Raw genomic sequence first — 19,550 nt, forward strand, 5'->3', positions numbered from 1 at the left:
GGTCATTAAGAGGAGGTGTATGGAGAGCGAGAAAAACCAGACTAAAAAAAGAGAGAGACTGTGTGTGTGTGTGTGTGTGTGTGTGTGTGTGTGTGTGTGTGTGTGGTGGTTTTTCCAGAGACTTTGGTCTGCCTGTCGCCCACCTGCTCCACATGGGGTGGCAGGGCCTTAGGGATAAGGGAGGGAAATGAGACACATGGGGTTTATTGGAGGGGCTTGACTGTGTGTGTGTGTGTGTGTAAGAGAGTGAGTGAAAGAAGGGTGCGTATATGTGTCAAGTTTAGTATGCTGACCAGTTGTCTGATGGCCACATGTGTGTAAATAAATATATACATTCAAGGGTAGTGAACATGTGTGCTGGTGGGTGTGGAAGCTAGTCTGTGATCGTGTCTGCAGTGGCTTGCATGTGTGAGGTGAACCGGTGCAACAGTCCTACACTTGCTAAAAGCAGACACATGGCCGAGGTATGTGACCCCCGAATGACTGGAATGGCTGCCGCAGATTAGACTGAGTCGGATGACCGCCATTGATCCGGACACAGAGAAGAATGCTGGGAGTCGATAAAATGGACACACAAACGACGGCCCTTCCTCAAACATCCATCGGCTCTAACAGAATGTCGATAAAGACACGTGAAAGTTAAATGACAAACAGTTTAAGGCAAACAGCACAGACAATTACCACTTCAGAAATCAATGTGAAAGTGAGCCAGCAGTTCACCCAGCAAGACTCATGCCACGAAACAACGCACAATGGTGGAAACGAGCCCCCCCCCCCCACAAAAAAAACTAGGCAACATCAATAGTTGCTTTTATGACGGTTGTCCAGTCAAATGGCTTGTTTATTCTGGAGCCAGCGTCACACAGCTCTGCCATCATGACTCTAGACCAGTGAGCCTCAGTTCTTGGTGTGCAGCAGCTTGCAGATGGCCACTGTGAACGCAGTCCAAAGCCCAACACTGTTTCAGGCTGTTTTTTGAATGACTGCTCAGTGTATTAAATCCCTTTGGCTCCTGTTTTGGTGCTGGCAAAAAAATCACAAGATTTTTAAGCTGTGAGATGCATACAAACATAGCAACTAATGAAATTGTAAATAGACAAAAGTGCCTTAATCCATAGAGAGAAAGAGTCAAGTCTTTGGCAATGTGTGAACTGAGCAACAGATGCAGCGATTGATAATTTATCCTTAGTTTTAAGTCTTGAATGAAGTGTATTGATATGGTGAAATCAGGCGATCGAGACCTGTTTTAGCCAGTGTGTCTGTACAAGTGTAAAGAAAATAGCCTCTGCTAATGAGGTCATATATCTCTTCTAATATTTGTAAAACACCATTAGCCTTATTAGACTCTTATATATTGGGTGTTAATTATGTATTCAGTTCATGACTGCTGTAGGTTTTTAATATTATGAATATGATTCCATGGCCAAGTTTCTATCAAGCGCATTATCCAGAGGGATCCTACAGCTTGATAACATATCTGACTGCAGTCTTTTCATATGCAGCCTTTTAAAAGCCCGCTTGTTTGTTAGGATTTAATAAGACTGGCACTGGATTGAGTATAGTATTGATTTCTTTCACTTTAACTTAAATATTTTCTCTTATCAAAAGGGATGCATAGCAGATCTTCTGCTAATAAGATCTTAAATAGAAATAAAGTAGAATAGAAATACAACATTGAAGTTATGCCAAGAGGTGTTTGTAAAGTCATACTAATGACCATTAGATTCAGCCTTGCAGCAAACTAATTGCTTTGAAGCAATCAACAATACATTGTCCATGATAAACTGAGACATGGTGTATACTAAAGTGCAGGTAATGAACATGAAAACATCTTAATGTGCAAGCTTGGTGGTTTATGCGTGTCTGCTGTCATGTGTATTTTAGATGTTTAGCAGCAGAGTCACGTTTGGTAAAAGCAATAATTTGTTCAGTGAGAGACGGACGCGGGAGGACTCGCATCCCAGAGGTCCATATTTTATGGTCAGGGTACACTGTGTACTCCATTCAGAGGGAATTCATCATGGTGCAGTGGGAGATTCATCATTGTGATCTTTGCACGTGTGTGTGTGTGTCAGAGTAATATGGTTTTGTGTGTGTGTCTTCAGCTGTAAACAAAATAGCTCGTCACAAACCTCCACTTTCATGAGAACTGCTTTTTAGTTTGGAAACTTTGCAAACTAAGTCTAACCTTAAAGAGACTCGGTTACTTAAACATTTATTTTATTGTTTTATTACTTTTTGTTTAGATCAAGTTCTTTTGGGATATATTTTTTGTAGTTTTCAGTGACATCTTGGCAAATTTTGTTAATCCTGTGCTCCTCAGTGAAATTGCTGGACTCTGGAGAATGTTTGATTAGGTGAAACAGATAGACCGGCTCTTCACATGCGAATATATGAAAGAAATGGGATCACCAAGACTTTCTGTTTGGATGCTTTAAAAAAAGCTGTTGTTCAAGGTAACCACTGTTTTTGCCAATTGCTCTCCACAACTGTTTGCCTGCATGCAACCAAAGACTGCCCAAACCTGTTTGATCAACAGAACTCAGACTATAAGCAGTTTCCAGTACCAGACGTCTCATCGACTGCCTACAGATTCTCTATATTCATAAGGAGACAGTCTTATTAACACTCTGCTTTTATCCCCTCACAATGTCTAACCACCTTTATTTGGAGGTAAATAGAAAGGATAAGGGCAAAATAGTGGTCATAATCACCCACTGCTCAGCAAAACCGTGTGTGTGTGTGTGTTTGTGGACATCAAAGGCAGGTGCAATACTTCAACTTTGGATGAAGAAGTCAGTCTAGAAATTTCAGAATTGCTTACAGAAGATAGACGTATGGTTTATATATATATATATATTATTTGGCACATAAGTTAAACTGACATGGATATTTGTTTAAAGTCTGTACGATCATGTCACGGCCTGTTTCCAATATGTCGTTTGCCTAGTGTTGCCAAAGGACGTGATGGCTGAAACTATGAATAGGTGTCTCAAAGGTTCACGCCAGCTGGAGAAAAGACATGGAGAGAATGATAAAGACAGTCCATACATGCTTGTGCTTGTGGGTATGTGTGAACGCGTTGCTATATACCCTGCCTTGCGAGCATACCCTAGACCTCTCCACATGCAGGGCATAGTCGCCATTCCTAGGCCACAGTCGCCCTTCACCATGGTAACACCAACCACACTCTGTTTACACCCCTCTATGAGGCTGCGAAGCATGGGAATCAGAGAGACAGAATGTGTATGTGTGGGACGGACAGAGAGAGAGGGAAAGAGAGAGTGATCGCCGTGAGTGAAAGACCAAAACTTGTGATTACAGCGAGACACGCTCACAGACGCGCACTCAAAAATCCTGATTACCTTGTCTCCGTTGAATCCTCTAGAACAGCCATGCCTCTGTGGCTGCTGTTCTTCCCTGTTGGGTCTCTTTGGGTCTCGCAGTGGAGGCCACTAGAGTCTCTATTATTGTAGCTCCACCAAATCCTGTTAAAACCCACTAATGATGGGGATTACATGGTTGCCTCCTCTCCCTCTCCTCGCAGCACCGACGACATCCAGCTATGTCCACCCTCTGAACCAACTTTTGCAGCTTCGGTAATCATAATCACCTGAAATGAAAATTGGAACAAGTTTAATTTCATAAAATAACTCTGCAAGCATGTAGAAAGAAATGTCCTTTCACCCATTCTTTGGACATTTGCTGCTGATCATATGAGAAAAATATTTACACAGCCTGGCTGGAGTATACTCCTGCACTAGAATTAGTGCCACATTGTTCTCATAGCTTGTCTGGTTAGCTAGTGAGGAGTATCCTGGGTAATAGCAAAAGGCACTGAGATGCTACAAAAACTTTATGTGAGAGTATATGAAAATGCATGGTATCCTGATAAATGCACGTATAGAATATGAATTTAAATTAATGTAGTTTAAAAGTTAAAACTATCATGTTGAAATGTGTTAGACAACAGAACATCTTCAGCATTATTTTACTGTATGTTAACAATTTGCTTAATTGCATGTTCTTGGAATTGGGGTGCACAGGCAATTCACAATTTAATTACAAGGGAATAAAAAAAACAATTAATTAAAAATTAGGAATGACAAACAAAATATTTCCCATACTGATCTCCTTGGAAGTTAGATGTAAGATTACTGGGTAAGGTTCAGTAAAGAAATCACATCTTATACTGTGATTATGCATATCTGCTTAATTGTTCCAAGAGTGCACCGTCAACACATGCCCCTTACCATACTGAAGCAGCCACGCACAAAAAACACACATACATTCACATACAAATACACACAAAAGGAAAGGTGGAGGGAATGCTGAAAACCATAATGAGATATTCAACCTTCGAAAAGAACAACCTGCCTCAGCCTGGGGGTGAGTGAACCCTGGCTTGTTGGATTTCATGCCACCACATCACCGAGGGCCTCTCGATGCCCTCAACCCATTCAGAACTTCAACAGCTCCCTTCACAGCCTGAAGGTGCCTGCTGGCTTCCCCAGTTCCCTCCCGCCTACTTTGTGAAGAGGATTTGAACCAGTGAAAGCCAAAACAATGCAGAACGGGCCATCCTCCACCACCCATGATCCAGTTATGAAGAAAGGGGAATATAGGTGAAGAGGGTGACGAGAGAGAAAGTGTGGGAGGGTGGATTGCAGGAATTAGGTTTGCGGAAAGTGGAATGGTGGAATAAGGTGCGGGGCGCATGCTAATTGTGTTCCCCTATTTTCTGCCACTGGAGTGGGAGATAGTTTCACAAAGGCCCAGCAGATGGACCGCGCTGGCCTGTGGTTACCCCAGAAGAAATGCGCTGTTATGAAAACGACATTCCTCCACACAAAGAGCCTGTGTTCTCGTGGCCACGCATGGCTACATGTCCGACGCAGACCCTTTCTGTCATTCTGTTGCACTCAATCTCACACTCTTGCCCACGCTCAGTTAGTCTACTGTTCTGACTGGATCATTCAGCTCTTCCTCACTGTGTACCCATCTTTTTACAGTGTCTCCATCTTTGTCCCTAAGAGGATATTTGCATACCTTCCATCCTACTCACGCATTTTTTGTCCCAGGATTTCGGGAAATGAGAAGCCCACGCCAAGTGATTCACATTGATACCCAATGTGTCGCGTTCATCCACTGTCAAAGACGCCTGTTATTTCTCGTTCCTCACAATCTCACGGTGTTTCTAATTTCATCATCTGCACCACAGCGCTATAGAACCGCTTCCTTTGTGTTAAAGTACTGTGCCATCCTCAGGCTGTTTGATTTACAGCTGAAAGCGGGAAAATTATGGGAAAGTGAATGAGTTGCAGCAAAGCACCCTGTGGATTTTAGTTAAAAAGTTACTAAAGTCTTAACCAAGTAAAGACCGTGTCAAACGCTTTCGCTTTAAAAAAATCTCACTGGACTGTAAATTTTAACATCAGAACAAGCAGAACTTGTAAAGAGCATGGCAAAGATTTCAAGATGTGACGAGTACCTCTTGAGGAGGTTATTGGGAGGAGGAGGAGAAAGAGTCGGCAGAGGGCACGAGACAAATATACTGCCTAAACTAAAAGATACAGGTGCATACAGGTCTTTTAAAAACAATGAGAGGTTTGCTCAGGGTTACCTCTCACAGTTACTGCAGCAGATTCTCCTTGTAAACACTTTTGAATTCGTAGCTGATTGTTGCAAGTTGTGTCAAAACTGTAACTTTAAACACACTCACACAAATAGAGCATCTTACAGGATCTGGAGATGTAATTATTTATCTCCCACATTCAGCATGAATAAACATCTATGAATCTCATGAGAAATAAGAGAAAAACAAAACTCCTGCCAACTCCACGACTTGCATGGGAATGATTAGGCTTTTCTCAGTTTCTTCACTACCAAAGTAATCCAGTGATAGTTTTGTATCTACAGTTACACTGCAGAGCCGCCAAGTGCAGATATTTCATTCTTTTAATGTTGCCAATTTGCCAAACAAATGTAGGCTAACACAACACGGCTCAAGTTGTAGTTGTAGTAATTTTTAAAGTATTGAGGTTCAGAAAAGCAATAAAGCGTAGACTATACCAATACCATGACTTTTTATATTCCTGAAGTTAGAGAAAGAAGGGTGAAGTGGTTTGGATGTACGGAGGAGGGATAGTGGATATAATGGGCAAAGGATGTGTAACAGGGAGCTGCCAGGCAGGAGGAAGAGAGGAGGAATACAGAGAAGGTTCATGGATGTAGTGAAAGACGAAGGCTGGTGTGACAGAAGAAGATGCTGGTAATAGGATGAGATGGAGGCAGATGATCCAGTGTGGTAACTCCTAAAGGGAGCAGAGCAAAGAAGAAATTCTGTGGATAAACTATGTGAGCTAAGAGTCATTATTACTAATGCCATGCTCTCTAATTCTTTACAAAACTTGATTCTAAGACACTTATCTGATCTAAAGCACCTGGATTAAGCTGCATACTGCATGCAAATTAAACAGAGTATCACATTTTTCATTCTCATAAATAATTCTACAAGTAAAATTTGTACATCAGTACGGCAAATGGATTCCAAGCTTGAAAACAATAGACAATGGGACACCTATTTTTGTATTCTCAGTGAACTGCTCAGCACATATGGAAATGGGCTGTTGCATAATAAAATTGGTCTTTGCCATACTTTTGCCCCAGCAGAACAAAAGCTTTTACTCACAACAGGTTGTTTAGTCTGTACTGTGCTCAGCAGGCAAGAGCGTCTCTGAAATCAGAATATGTTGCGGGGTTATTTTGGGGGGCTAAAATATTTGCAAACCATCAGATGAAATGCTGAAATATATTCAAAGTGACATCTACGATGAAGGCGTCCTATTTTGTAGTAACATAAAAATAGTAGTAAAACGTTTCCTGGTTATTTTCCTGAGTCTGAAAAAGAAAATCAATTTATGTGCCGTTCTAAAAGACTTTAGAGTGAAAAGTTTATATGAAGCCTTTATAATACAAGAATAAATTTTTTCAGCAATTATTTAAAAAAAAAAAAAAAAAAAGAAAAATCCATTATTCATTTCAGGTATGTTTTCAAGAAAATATGTCAAAAGATTCTCTGGCTGTGTGAAGTGTGTGCTGTTTTTCTCAGAACTTATCCTGTTAAGAAAATATGCATTGGATATTTTGTGGGTGAGTTTACATGACAAGAAAAATTTACATTTTAGGGGGTCCGTATTGGAAACAACCATTTTTTGTCATAACATAAGCTGAAGGTCAGATCATACGTCATGACAATAACTAATAACAAATTAGCAACAATGTGACTGTGATGGATCATGTGTTTTATGCAGGTTTCATCTCTGGAAGTTGACTTTCATATAATAAAAGATAAATATAACTTGGAATACTGAATGCCTGGAACGTAGATAATTGATTTTAAAACTTCAAATTAAAAAATATAGTACTGATGTTTACAACATCCAGTTTAATGTTGCACAGATACATGTTGTACTCTGCCTCTGCTTCTTTTCTTTCTTCTGAGTGTTTCATTGATGTGACTCAGAGACCACAAGGAAGTGACTGTGTTGTAATATGAGTTCAGGTGCAGGGCTGAATAGGGGAAAGGGTGCATGTGAAATTTTGTTGGGGTAAAGACTCGGGGGTGGGGGGGTTGTTCCGTGCACGTGTGTGTGTGTGTTTGGAAAGCTGGTGTTGACACAGACACAGCCGCTCCATTGTACTCCCCCATCTCCAGTCAGTATGTTTGAGGAACGCCTCATCGCTTGGCTCGCTCTAATCTCTGCTGGAACCAGAAACCTGCGGCGGGAAGGCCTCAGCCCAGAGGACTTTGTCAGCACCGGGATAAGAGAGGCACAAGTCAGGGAGAATCGCTGGGATGGTTACTACTGAAAATTATGGAGAAGTCAATTACAGATTGCTCGTGAGCTGCTTTAAATTTGCAGACAGTAAAATAACCCAGGGGGTTGCAATAAATCCGCTAAGTAATCCTTTGATTTAATAGCTTTATGAAGTTTGAATTTTAATATAAAGATAAAACAAGTTAACTTGCTGAACTTAAGGAGACAAATCAGAACATTTTAGTGATCATCGTCCACCGTTTTTATCACCTCGTGTGTTTCATCTCCATTTAAATGTGTCTCTGTTTTTCCACTATTTTAAATGTAGTGGTGCTGATTTTTATAAGCCAGCTTTTTAAATATTCACATTTACTCTAGAACATGTAATTCTGACTGCAGTGAAAGGGATACTGAAAAAGGCAAGACCGGCTGACCCGGGAAAATCAGTCCAGAACAATTAGCACAGAGCAGTTCAATGGCAGTGGAACCAGTTAGGCCTAATGAAAAACATTTTGGAGGGGAGATTGTGGTTTTGGCCTGAGCCGCAACAACCTGTAACTTGTTGTTGCTCAGTTTTTAATCATAGCAGACTGCGCAGCGACAGTCAGCATCTGGCATTTGCTTGAGCAAAGGAACTTGGAAGGAAGGCCACGGGATGAATCTGAGTGACCTAAAGCTGACTTTGCTCTTGGCTTTTTTCATGAAAAGGGTTTTCTTTTTATTTCAGCTGAAAGCAATAATCACAAACATTTAGTTATAAGAGGTAATCCACAGGCCAACTTTGAAATTAGTCAGTATTGTCCATAAAAATGGACTTTTGAGTGCGCTGTTGTGGAAAATTAGTTTGAGAAGGGATGAAAAACGGGTGACATTTTTTGTTTTTAAATGGTAAATGGCAATTTGCTAAAGGAATTTTTGTGCTTTACATGACAGTGATGATATTGATTATGTATATTTTTTTTTTATACTGATAGGTCTGATCAGTGGACAGTTACTATAGAAACCATAAACAGCCTCAGTGTGGAGAAATGAAAAAAAGATTCATATGATGTATTTTACAGTTTCTTTGAGAAATTTCAGAAGTTAAACCGACAGAAAAAACAGGTATTTAGCCCCCGGCCTCTCTGGAAATGTGATGAAAGCTGAAATGTTTTCCTAATTTCAACCACTCTTAAAGATTAATTATTCAATTTAAGAATTGTGGCTGATAATGTACAGTAGACTGGGTTTTATCCTCAATGAGACTGAGGTGGCCCCCAGGAAAGCGATATAAGTGGATTCATTTCAAGATGCCTGTTCCTCCAAAGACTTTATTAGATTTAGTTAATGAGAGAGCAAGGCAGGCAGGCTGGCTAAGCGCAGGTTGGGGAGCTGGAATATAATTAAGCCGTGAGTCAGATGATGCCACTGTTACACACTTTGATTAAAAACACGTTCAACAGCTAATCTTCAACAAATTAAAGCGGTTACATCGTTTGGCACGGTCACCTTTGGTTCTCTCCTCAAAAGAAAGCTTTTCTTTCTGACTCTTCCGTTCATGCCACCTCTACACCTTCTACCTCCCACCTCTACACCATTGTATCCTCCCTCTCCATGTCCGCACCCCAATTCTCCACGGTAAGAAGGTGTAGCGGCATGGCTGGTCAACTAGCCTTGTCTGTCTGTCTGAGATGTAGTTAACCCTTGTGATTTTTATGTCTTCCATATGCCCTGCTGGGGCCTTTATGCCTGGACTGTGTAACGCAGGAGAAGCTTGTATATTTCCAGGCCAACACACATAAGTCTTCTTGTCTGAGCTATAATGAGTGTTAGTATAGATTTCCTGTGGCTCAAACACTAGGCTTAATTGACCTGAACAGCTCTGAGTGACTTGGCACCTCCCGTCTCAAGCCTTCCCTCCTCCCTCACCCCCCACCAAGACCTTTCTCTGGGACAAAGAGGCTTTTGTCCCCAGGCCTGCGCCACGGCGCTCCGAACCTTTGTTGACTGTTTCTGTCTGACAGAGCAAATAGATCTGGCCTCCTTTTGTTTATTGTCATTTTTTGAAGTTTGAACAAAGTTTATACAAAGCCCCATTTTCTGACGCTGTTTGCTGCCTGCAGGGGGAAAACAGAGAGGGAAGAAAAGAAATGGGTTTATTGTTTGTTGAATTTTGACTGTCTGCTGCTGTCTGACCTCTTCTCATCTCTCCCTCTTCTTTCTCCCAATCTCTTTCTCCCTTCCTCACTCGCTTTCCCTCAATCACTTGCAGGGATCATATATACACAGTGGACACAGACACTGCCAACAGTGAAGAGATATTTTTCAGTAAGGTGAGTGAGACGTCTGCCTCTTTGAGGATGTGTTGTTCTCTGCGTGATTGACAGCGTAACCTCACTCTGACTGCAACAGTGTGTACGTATGTGCATGTGGGTGCATTTGTGTGCCTGCCAGCAGTCTTACTCACCCGCTCACCGATTGGACCTGGCGCGTTCGCAATGGTGACCCTGTTAAGAAGATTATTTAATCAATCAGCTAGCTTGCGTCATCCACGCTCATCAGTGGGACAGCCAGAGGTCTGATGGGTGCGTAACGGAAGCTGAGGGGACAGCGGAAGAAGAGCGAGAGGGAGGAAGGAGAAGGGGGAGGAGCAGGAAATGGAGAGCGAAAGCAAAGGTTAGATGAGTAGCAGAAGAAAGACAATATGGATGCAGAGGTGAAGAAGATCCCATTGTATAGTTTCAAATTATTCCAAAAAGGGGCCTCATATTTACATAGGGCCTCGACTGTAATAACCCACTCTTTATTCCATTTCAACCACTCATCGCATGCCCTAAACATAATGCATGCAAACAGAATTCAGACAAGGCCATTCTCGTGTATGCAACAACCAGCAATCCCTCCACCTCATCCACTTCAATGTCAGAGCCTGGCAAGTGGGTCTTAATGAGAGCAGGCTGCAGATGAAAGGCTGGTGGGAGACGCGCAGATTGATTGATGACTGAGGGTCTTTAATCAGTGGCTGAGCTCCAAACATGTTGTACAACAGCGGCAGGTACATAGTGGTCTGAACCTGCGGCTGGGAGCTGACCCTCAGGTGACACAAGCCAGGGACACACGTGGTGTGTATGTGTGTGTACATTTGTGTGCATGGCTATAACTTAAGTATAATTACCTGTATGTCTGTTTGTAGTCCAGTGACAAGTAAAAGAGGGCTGATCCACAGGTCAAGGCAGTGCGTGTGTGTGTATGTGCACACGCAAGGATGGCAAGCCTATTAATCCACAGATTTGTCCACGGATCTGTCCTTGGACAGTCTGTTCTGATCCGGGGTCAGTATTGTATTTCCTTCCCTCTGGCAGAAAATTCGATGTTCAAGGAGGTAAAATGATCTCCAAACAAACTTAGAATAAAGTTTGCCTCAGAGCAGGTGCCTCATGAGAGAAATCAATGATGTAGAATCTCAAATGATGATTATTGATCTTAATATAGATGGGTTATTGAGCTCCATAGTGCTGTCTGTTTTTTCCTCCTCCCACCTCACTGTTTAGCCTGCTTTCTTTGTGACTCGCTATTTTTCTCTTTAGCTTCAGTTAAACTTCCATCTTTTTCTACAGAAAATGACATGGAAGTCCAGACAGGGAGATGTGGACACTTGCAGAATGAAAGGGAAGCATAAGGTAAGGAAACACACACTACAACATCATTTGTAGAGCAAACGTCACTCGAGTTTTTCCAATTTTTTTTGTCAGTCACACACTGCATGGCAGACAACCTGTAACTGATGTAATTGCGCACAGTCTCTGTTTCATTGTCTTGCTCTCTCTCTCTCCCTCACACACACAGACACTCTTAACACACATTTTAAAGACACAAGATCCTGAAGGTGCAATAACACACTTCTTGCAGTTCATATAACCTTCTGCTGTCAGAATTTATAGAGCATATCAGTGGGAATCTTCATATCTCGTGGTTGTATAACTTTATTTTTTTCCTGAACTTAATAACACTTTCATTATTGTTTGAGAGGACGTTAAATGGCACATTAAAATCTCCTGCGGATTTGCCTTTATGTGCCGTGATCAAATGCATGTCACGATACTGTGTTTGTTACATTTGCCTCTCCCTGCTCACCGTGTGCCACATGCTGCACTTCAAAAGACAGAAAAGCAAAAAAATAACAGCCCACATGTGGCTACAGATACAGATGTCACCATGGACTTCCTTTCTTCTTTTTCTCTTTCTTTTTTTCCTGCCCTGCTCTCCCCGAAGGATGAGTGTCACAATTTCATCAAAGTCCTTCTGCAGCAAAATGAAGACACCTTATTTGTTTGTGGAACAAATGCTTTCAACCCCTCCTGTCGGACCTACAAGGTAGGAAAACACGCACACACACACACACACACACACACGCACACACACACACACACACACACACACACACACACACACACACCATGTGAGAGTTTAGAGGGGGGGGGGGCTATGGATCCACGGACATAGATGGATGACTTTCACAACTCAGCAGGCCGTCCTCCCGTGCCTTTACCTCCAGGTGTACTTTGACAAACTCAGTTCAGAAGCAGAGAAAACTACTCAATCTCACCTGCTTTCATGCATGCTCGCACATTGCCAGATCTGTTTTAACCTTTTCCTGAAAACACATTTCCGGCCATATTCAATTTATGGAATAGCATCAAGATTCCTTCAGGAAAAGTAAAACCACGAAAAGAAATGGTGCATTTTATTTCCTATGAGTCACTAAGGAGAGCACAGGTACACATTAAGATTGACTTAGTGCACCAAAATAGAGATGCCAATAAAAAAGCAGATGCAGAGAGATGATTAAAGTTTGGCATACGTGGAAGCAGATGAACAAACGTTAAAAGCAGATGGGCTGTGTTCAAATTGAACCTTTTTTATTTGCTGTCGACATAAATCTGATGTTTCTGATGCTCCAGTGTGAAAAAGTGAACATAATTGCCATTATAGTCTTAGTTCGTTCAGCTTGACTGACCTACTAAGTTTGCTAAGCAATAGTTGAAAATATTGGAAAATATTAAAGTTTTAATTGGTATTTGTCTAATTTTTTTTTAGCATACTCTATGACAAATCTTCTGGAAACCAACCAAAGATCAGTATCAGAGGTTTAATCATAGTAATACTGTACAAATACTATGCACTGCTGTCCGGACAGACCCAGTATGAAGGACACCTTACAGAAAAGGAAGAATGTGGGACAGTGGGACAGTCGGATAGACATGCAGACAGTAATAGAGACAAAAGGACAGGGAGACTTAGTAGCAGTCCTGTCCTGAAGGGTGTTGTTCTGTGGTTTATAAGGATGTGTTGTGATGGTCAAAGCACACAGAGATGTTATCTAGGTGGCCTGTGGGGAAAACGCCCCTGCTTTGGTTCAGCAGATCTGCTTACCAGAAAAGCAAGACCTCTTCGCTCCACTGCCTTTGTGGTTCAGCATGCTAAGCACACAAAGTGGACGTCTTTCAATTCACTGACTCCTCCAATAGGGAAAGTGGAATTTATGTCTCTGCATTTATCAGGCATGGTTAGCTTTTATAGCGCCTCCGGTTATGGTTTCAAGGTTTGTGTTTTAGCTGTTGCTGCACTGACGTCGCTGCTAGTCGGCTGAAGTTAATGGGAAGGGAGGGGAAGTGTTGTACATCAGTGTGAGGTTTGGTAAAAGAACTCCACATTTACACACAGCCTGTGGTATAAAAATGGTGCTTTTTATTGATCACTTATGTTAAAAGTCAAACTTCAGTCAATAACGGTATGATAAAAAAGGCAACTATTGTTCTTTAAAGAACACCGATCATTAAAATTCATGTTTCGTATTTGCTCAGTCCCTGCCCTACCTTACCCAAGTGAATTTATGTGTTTGCAACTGCCCTTCCACACCTACTAAAACACTCATGTTTATTTGAATAAAATAGCTGTTTTAGCCAGGAAACAACTGAGTTATTACCAAAATCATTACAAGAAAGTCTTGACACCTTTTAAAATGCAAGAAATATGACTGATTATGGGCGCAAAGATACAAATCCACACGAAACACATATACAAGAAAATGTGCACCCATGCAAACACTGACTGTGAACTGTGTACATTTTAAAATAGGCATCTCTCTCTCTCTCTCACACACACACACACACACACACACACACACACACACACACACACACTGTACTGCTGGCAGGCTGGCAAACTCTCTGGGCAGATACCAGACCTTTGATGGCGTGCTGGGCTCATCCACTTCGCTTGGTCAGAAGTGTATTTGTGTGTGTTTGTGTGTGCGTATATGTGCTTGTGGTTAAATCCACCTTGGCCACAGTTTGCCTCTCCATCTCCCCAGTGTGACAGCACTGAAAAGAGCTTCTGTTTCGGGGCCAGCCTCATCCCACATTAATCAACAGCGCTGCGAGGGCAAGCGGGAGGGAAAGGGAGGCATGGAAGGGGAGAAAAGGTGGCGGAAGACAGAGGAGGGAAACAGAGGGGGCAGGGAGGGCAACCGCCCAAACCAGCAACACCTCATGTTGGTTTTTGTGTTGTTTTTTCCATCAACCCCCTGCCTGGTTACCTCTGATTTTACCTGACTTTGAGTTTCTGACATTTATGTTTTTTTAAACAAACCTACCAATTTTCTCTCTTTATTAGCTGCTTCTTCAATTGGTGGTGTCAACATAAAAAAAAAAACATGCACTGTCACAGATGCATTCATATAGAAAAAACACAGGCAGACACCTCGGCAGCATGGCACAGCCCTCTCCCTTAGCACCACACAGCACCCAACTCCCTTTTTTCTTCTATTCATCCTCCCTCCTACCTCTCCTCTTCTCCCGCCAGCCGTAATCCCCCCCCTCCACTTCTCCCACCACTCCGCCATCTTTCCCTCTGTTGCTTTCTCCCTCTGTCACTCCCTTGCTGTGTTGTAATAATAAACACTCCGGCCAGCTGGGCTGATATATGACTGGAGTCAGTTTCATCGCCTGTTGCCGGGTGAAGCAGGGGAAATCAGTGGGGAGTCTTGGAGGCAGTGACTCCCAGGTGATGCGTCTTAGACCTGATACCGGCTAACTGAGGTGTACTGGGAAATTTCATCTCTTCTTCTTTGCATTTGAAACGACGAGGTGAAAATGCTTCCATGCATGCCATTTTTTGCTGCAGCTTTTCCAGAGGCTGTCTGACTGACACGTAATAAAAGACAATACAAATTTAATACACTGCAAAAGCATTCATTAATTAATGAATAACTCTTCAATAGTAACCACACATAATTAACAAAAGCAATTGTTATATTTGTGTAGGGATTCTTCAGCAAAGTGTATTCAAAAAGATCAGTAATTTTAGTTTATATATATATATATTTTTTTATTTCCCCCATAAAACAAACTAAACACGTATCTCTTTCAGCAGCTGCTTAAATTCCTTAAATTTCCTGCTCTGGTGTAAAAGGTGGTTGGGGAAAGTTTTCACCCTCCCACTGCTCAGAAACAGGTTGAAGAGAAATGGGCCATGACTATTAATCTCCCCAGGAGATATGTCCTTGTTTGGTTTATACAACTGCTCCTGGTCCAGGTGTGAACTTGTACACTTGACCTTTATAGATGTGGAAGGTTGTTGCAGGTGTATGGATGGCATACAAATAAATTTTCTGGGTCTAAAAGCGTGCTACTACTGACTTTAGGTCACCATGTAAAAATGTATCAGTATGCCAGTGCCAGTATAGTCTGACAGTGGCTGGCCTTTCATGAGGTGCCTAAGTCATGCATTATTTTGGAAGCGCAGTTTTGCAAATGGATATGTCTCAGTAAATATGCCCTTTACTGTGCTTATTCTATTAAATAAACAAGTCTGGGATATTTCAAGGAAGCTGTTCCGAGCAAACACTTCATAAGTGGGACGCCGGTTCAGTTTACCCCATGTTTGTCCTCAGTAAGATTTCACAAATCCCTCAGCAATGATAAATAAAGCCCATAAAAGCGTCCTCATAAAAACAACAGAGACATGGAATCAGAACATGTCCCTCACCCCCCGAATACTGGTGCTGATGCTGAACCAATTAAAACACTCCTGATGGGCATGTTTTGGATCTACATTGTATTTGTCTAATTAATTAGCATATAGCCTATGGAAAACACCAATGCGCTGTTGTAGTAATTAATTCATCTAGATGCACTGTGCTCCCAGCCAAGGTTGCTGTACATTCTTCTGCTAAGCTACAGTAGATCCCTATGGATCAGTGCGCTTTTAAGGCAGGCCTGACAAAGTGTGACAGCGCCACTGTTCAAATTACTTTGAATTGTGCTCCCACTAAGTTGAAGCACTTCTTTCTTTTTTGCAGCAAGTGGAGTTGACAGTATAATAACATTTTCCGGGTAAACAAGGTAAAGGAATAAGAATCCATCTTGCCGCTTAGACATCAAATTTCTTCATGGTAGCGTTTAAAAAAACATTGTGGTTTAGTGTGGCTGCTTTATAGATTTCTTTTGCCCTTTCAAAAAAACCCACTGGTTATTGCTTTAGACAACGGCATGGAAGTCGGCTGTTGTTTCTCTTCACATGCAAACTTGACAGGAGACTGAAGCCATGCGCTATCTGCGGCTGGGTTGGGAGTGTCTTCCCCTGTTCAAACGGCAGGAATAGATTAATGACAGCCGGCCAAACCCAGTAGACAAAGGTCACTACCTTGGTGAAATCCAGCGGAGGAGATGGAGTGCTGGGGGTTGCTCCTTTGGTATGAGAGTATGTGAGTGTGCATTTGTGATGTGTCAGAGAAGGAGGGAGCGTTTGTGTTAGGTAGCTGACACAGAAGCTGCTGACGTTTCAAGCTTAACTAAGTTCCCATGTCACTCTGTACACACAGACGCTGTGATTCAGTAGACACACATGACCTTCAGCTACTCACGTCTCTTATGGTTAACTCAGTCTAATCTATAATTACAGCCCCCTCCCCCCAATCTAATAACAATATATGTCCAGCTTGCTTCCATATATTGTCTTTCCACAATTTCTGGAGAAACAGAAGGAATGAGAAATCGAGAAATACACTGCCGCTGGTGGCTCTGTGTTTGTTGTAAAAGGTCACTTGTAATATTCTCTGCCAAATCAGCCTCAACAATTTCTCTGGCAAGCTTTTTTAGCGTTGCGCCGGAGTGTGTGTGTGTGTGTGTGTGTGTGTGTGTGTGTGTGTGTGTGTGTGTGACCTTTTTAGTGGGCAGATGATAACCGTTTCCGCCGAGACAGGAATAGAAAACAAAATGACCTGTTTAGAAACCAGAAAGGGCGGCGTAAGCAGTTTGCAGCCTTGGCAAGCTACGGACCTCTTTGTCGAGAGCAAGGGAAGCAAGGAAGAAGAGTATGGGATAGATAGAAGCAGCGATAGAGAAGAAAAATGACTATGTATTTGTGAACTGTTGGGTAAGTGTGTGTATTGTAATCTTCTTTGACCTCAGCTTCTGGTCAGCGCAGCCTGTCCTCTGTGTGCATGTGTGTGTTTCTCTGAGCTTAAGCCATAGAGAGTGTCCTGAGGCATGCTGGGGAAGACAAGCCTACCCACGGTGGGATGATAGTGACCTCTCACCCACATCTGATTTTCTGCCATGCTCTGCCAATTGCACTGTAACCAAACTGGACTGGACTCCAGTTCACAGTGATCAACGCGCTAAGGAGGCCCAAACTAGCACTTTTTAAACAATGAACAATGGCTCAAAATAGTTCTAAGAAACGAGACTGCTGAGTGACTGAATAACAAAATTGAATTACTTAACTCACAATGCTGAGAAAAGACAACTTTCAGATTGTCTAGGGGCAGAATTAAAATTAGTATGTCTTATGAAATATACAAAATCAGGAGGTAAGCATTGCCCAAGGAAGAGCTCTTAGCACATGAAAAAGTTTGTGCTGCAAAATACGACTTAAAAAACGGCAGCCGTACTCTGGTTTTGTGAAAAATTCTCACATTCCCAGCTCAGGGCTGTGTGCTAATTTATTTTTCCTCTCTTCAGAACAAAAGCGCAAGCTTTAGAAATCAGGACAGGGGAAAGCGGTGCTGTAAATGGGCTGAAGATCGGTCTTGAGGGTCATTATAACGCTTCTTTAAAATGAGTACAGCTGAAGGATAAAGGATGACGGGGGAAGCAAACCACTACTGTGAAACGTGTTGCTGCGGAAATGTCTTTTTTTCCACCCTCCATGACAGTTTTGAGATTTTCCCAGTTGCTTTGGCAGCCCTCAGCAGGACACCAGAATGGCATACAAGTGATATTAGTTAGATTGATACACTCTCGGGCTGCTTTTTGAGGGCTATTTTATTATGACTCACACTTCAACACTTTTTAAGTGCTCCCTATAGTTTTTGATTGTCTTGACATTTTGACACATTTCCTCTGCTAGAGTTTTACCTCCAACTGGGAACCAAGACTTCCTAAGTTTTTTTTCAAGTACATTGTTTTGTTTGACACCGCACACCACTTTGCTTTGACCCCCTCTTGACCTTTCATCTCATTCCTGACCTTAGATTGACACCTTGGAGGCTCAGGGAGAGGAGATCAGTGGAATGGCGCGCTGTCCGTATGATGCCAAGCACGCCAACGTTGCCCTCTTTGCTGGTAAGATTAAACATTTCTGCGCATGCTAAACTGAAAGCGATCTGTAATGCATTTAACATCACTGTGATTTTTAAACTTCAGTCACTGTCCTTTGGGTTAAAATGATAGAAACCCAAATTTCCATAAGGTTAAAATAGTTTATGTGATATTTCTACTCTTCATTCAATGCCATGAGGCAAAAACATTAATCCCAATTTTCTCCTATCTGCAGTTACTTAACACTGGGAACAGTTTGAGCTAGATGGGAAAGTTGAATGTATTTGAGTGAGGGATTAGTTGCGGTTGTATTTAATATTCTTCTTAATACCCTGCGGTTTACTCTAATGGCAATACTCTGACATGTCAAAAAAGAAAGCCAATCTATGTTACATGCACTAGAGCAAGTCATTCGATTTGGCGCTACATTGCTCTTCTTATTGGAGCCTTTTGGAAACACTTTAATAGTACTGTGGTAACAGATTCATCTGTCTACGCCTTCTATTTTCTGTGATTCTCTTTGTCTCTCATTCACTTCCATTCAAAATGCTCAAGATTAACATAAGTCACACATGGATGTGACCAGAATGAGTCATCTTTCCGTCGGCGTGGTGAGATTCTTCTGGTGCAATGAACCCACGGGCTGCTAAAGACATCCAGTCCCTATACACATTTGCTGTGAAGCGATTTATGGCAGTATTGATGATCTGTCCCTGCCGGTTTAAAGTAGAGGACAAGAGTAAATGCCTAGCTTGACCAGTTAATGTGTAGCAGAGCTGCTTGGAAGAAGCTGGAAGCACTGAGTAATCAACAGGGTTCCTCTGACTGCTATCCTTTCAATTATGTAGTTTGAGTTTCCACTGTGGTTATAGCTGAGGCAGGCTGAGGTCATGCTAGCGGTGGATTGTGTTTGTGAAGAATGTGTGTGTATGTATGTGCATGTAAGCGTGCGACTTTGGCTTTCTGTGGTGCTCGAAGACTGTATGCGAGTGCAGGGCTACAGTGTTTGTGCTTTTGGAGAGTGTTTGCAAGATTGGCCAATTACAAATGTTTAAGTGCGTACAGCCTGTTTGTTGTCCATCAAAGAGTGCCTTCTGGTTGTGTGATTCATTCATTTTCCAGGTCTAAATCATCTGAAACATGTTTG

The 19,550-nt window shown here is 42.1% G+C and overlaps 1 protein-coding gene across 3 annotated transcripts in view; it reads left to right on the forward strand.

Moving 5' to 3' along the window:
* Positions 1 to 19,550, forward strand: part of sema6a (sema domain, transmembrane domain (TM), and cytoplasmic domain, (semaphorin) 6A) — a 103,412-nt gene that overhangs the window by 46,961 nt on the left and 36,901 nt on the right. For all 3 annotated transcript variants that reach the window (XM_085294881.1, XM_085294882.1, XM_085294883.1), the window contains exons 4-7: positions 10,072 to 10,132; positions 11,417 to 11,479; positions 12,072 to 12,173; positions 18,337 to 18,427. In XM_085294881.1, the coding sequence (XP_085151007.1) occupies positions 10,072 to 10,132; positions 11,417 to 11,479; positions 12,072 to 12,173; positions 18,337 to 18,427 (317 nt within the window). The remainder of the gene's footprint in view (positions 1 to 10,071; positions 10,133 to 11,416; positions 11,480 to 12,071; positions 12,174 to 18,336; positions 18,428 to 19,550) is intronic.

Source organism: Mchenga conophoros, linkage group LG12 (assembly GCF_057382185.1).
Source record: "Mchenga conophoros isolate Kocher_MC1m ecotype Shallow Benthic linkage group LG12, M_conophoros_male_GT1.1, whole genome shotgun sequence".
Taxonomy (NCBI): Eukaryota; Metazoa; Chordata; class Actinopteri; order Cichliformes; family Cichlidae; genus Mchenga; species Mchenga conophoros.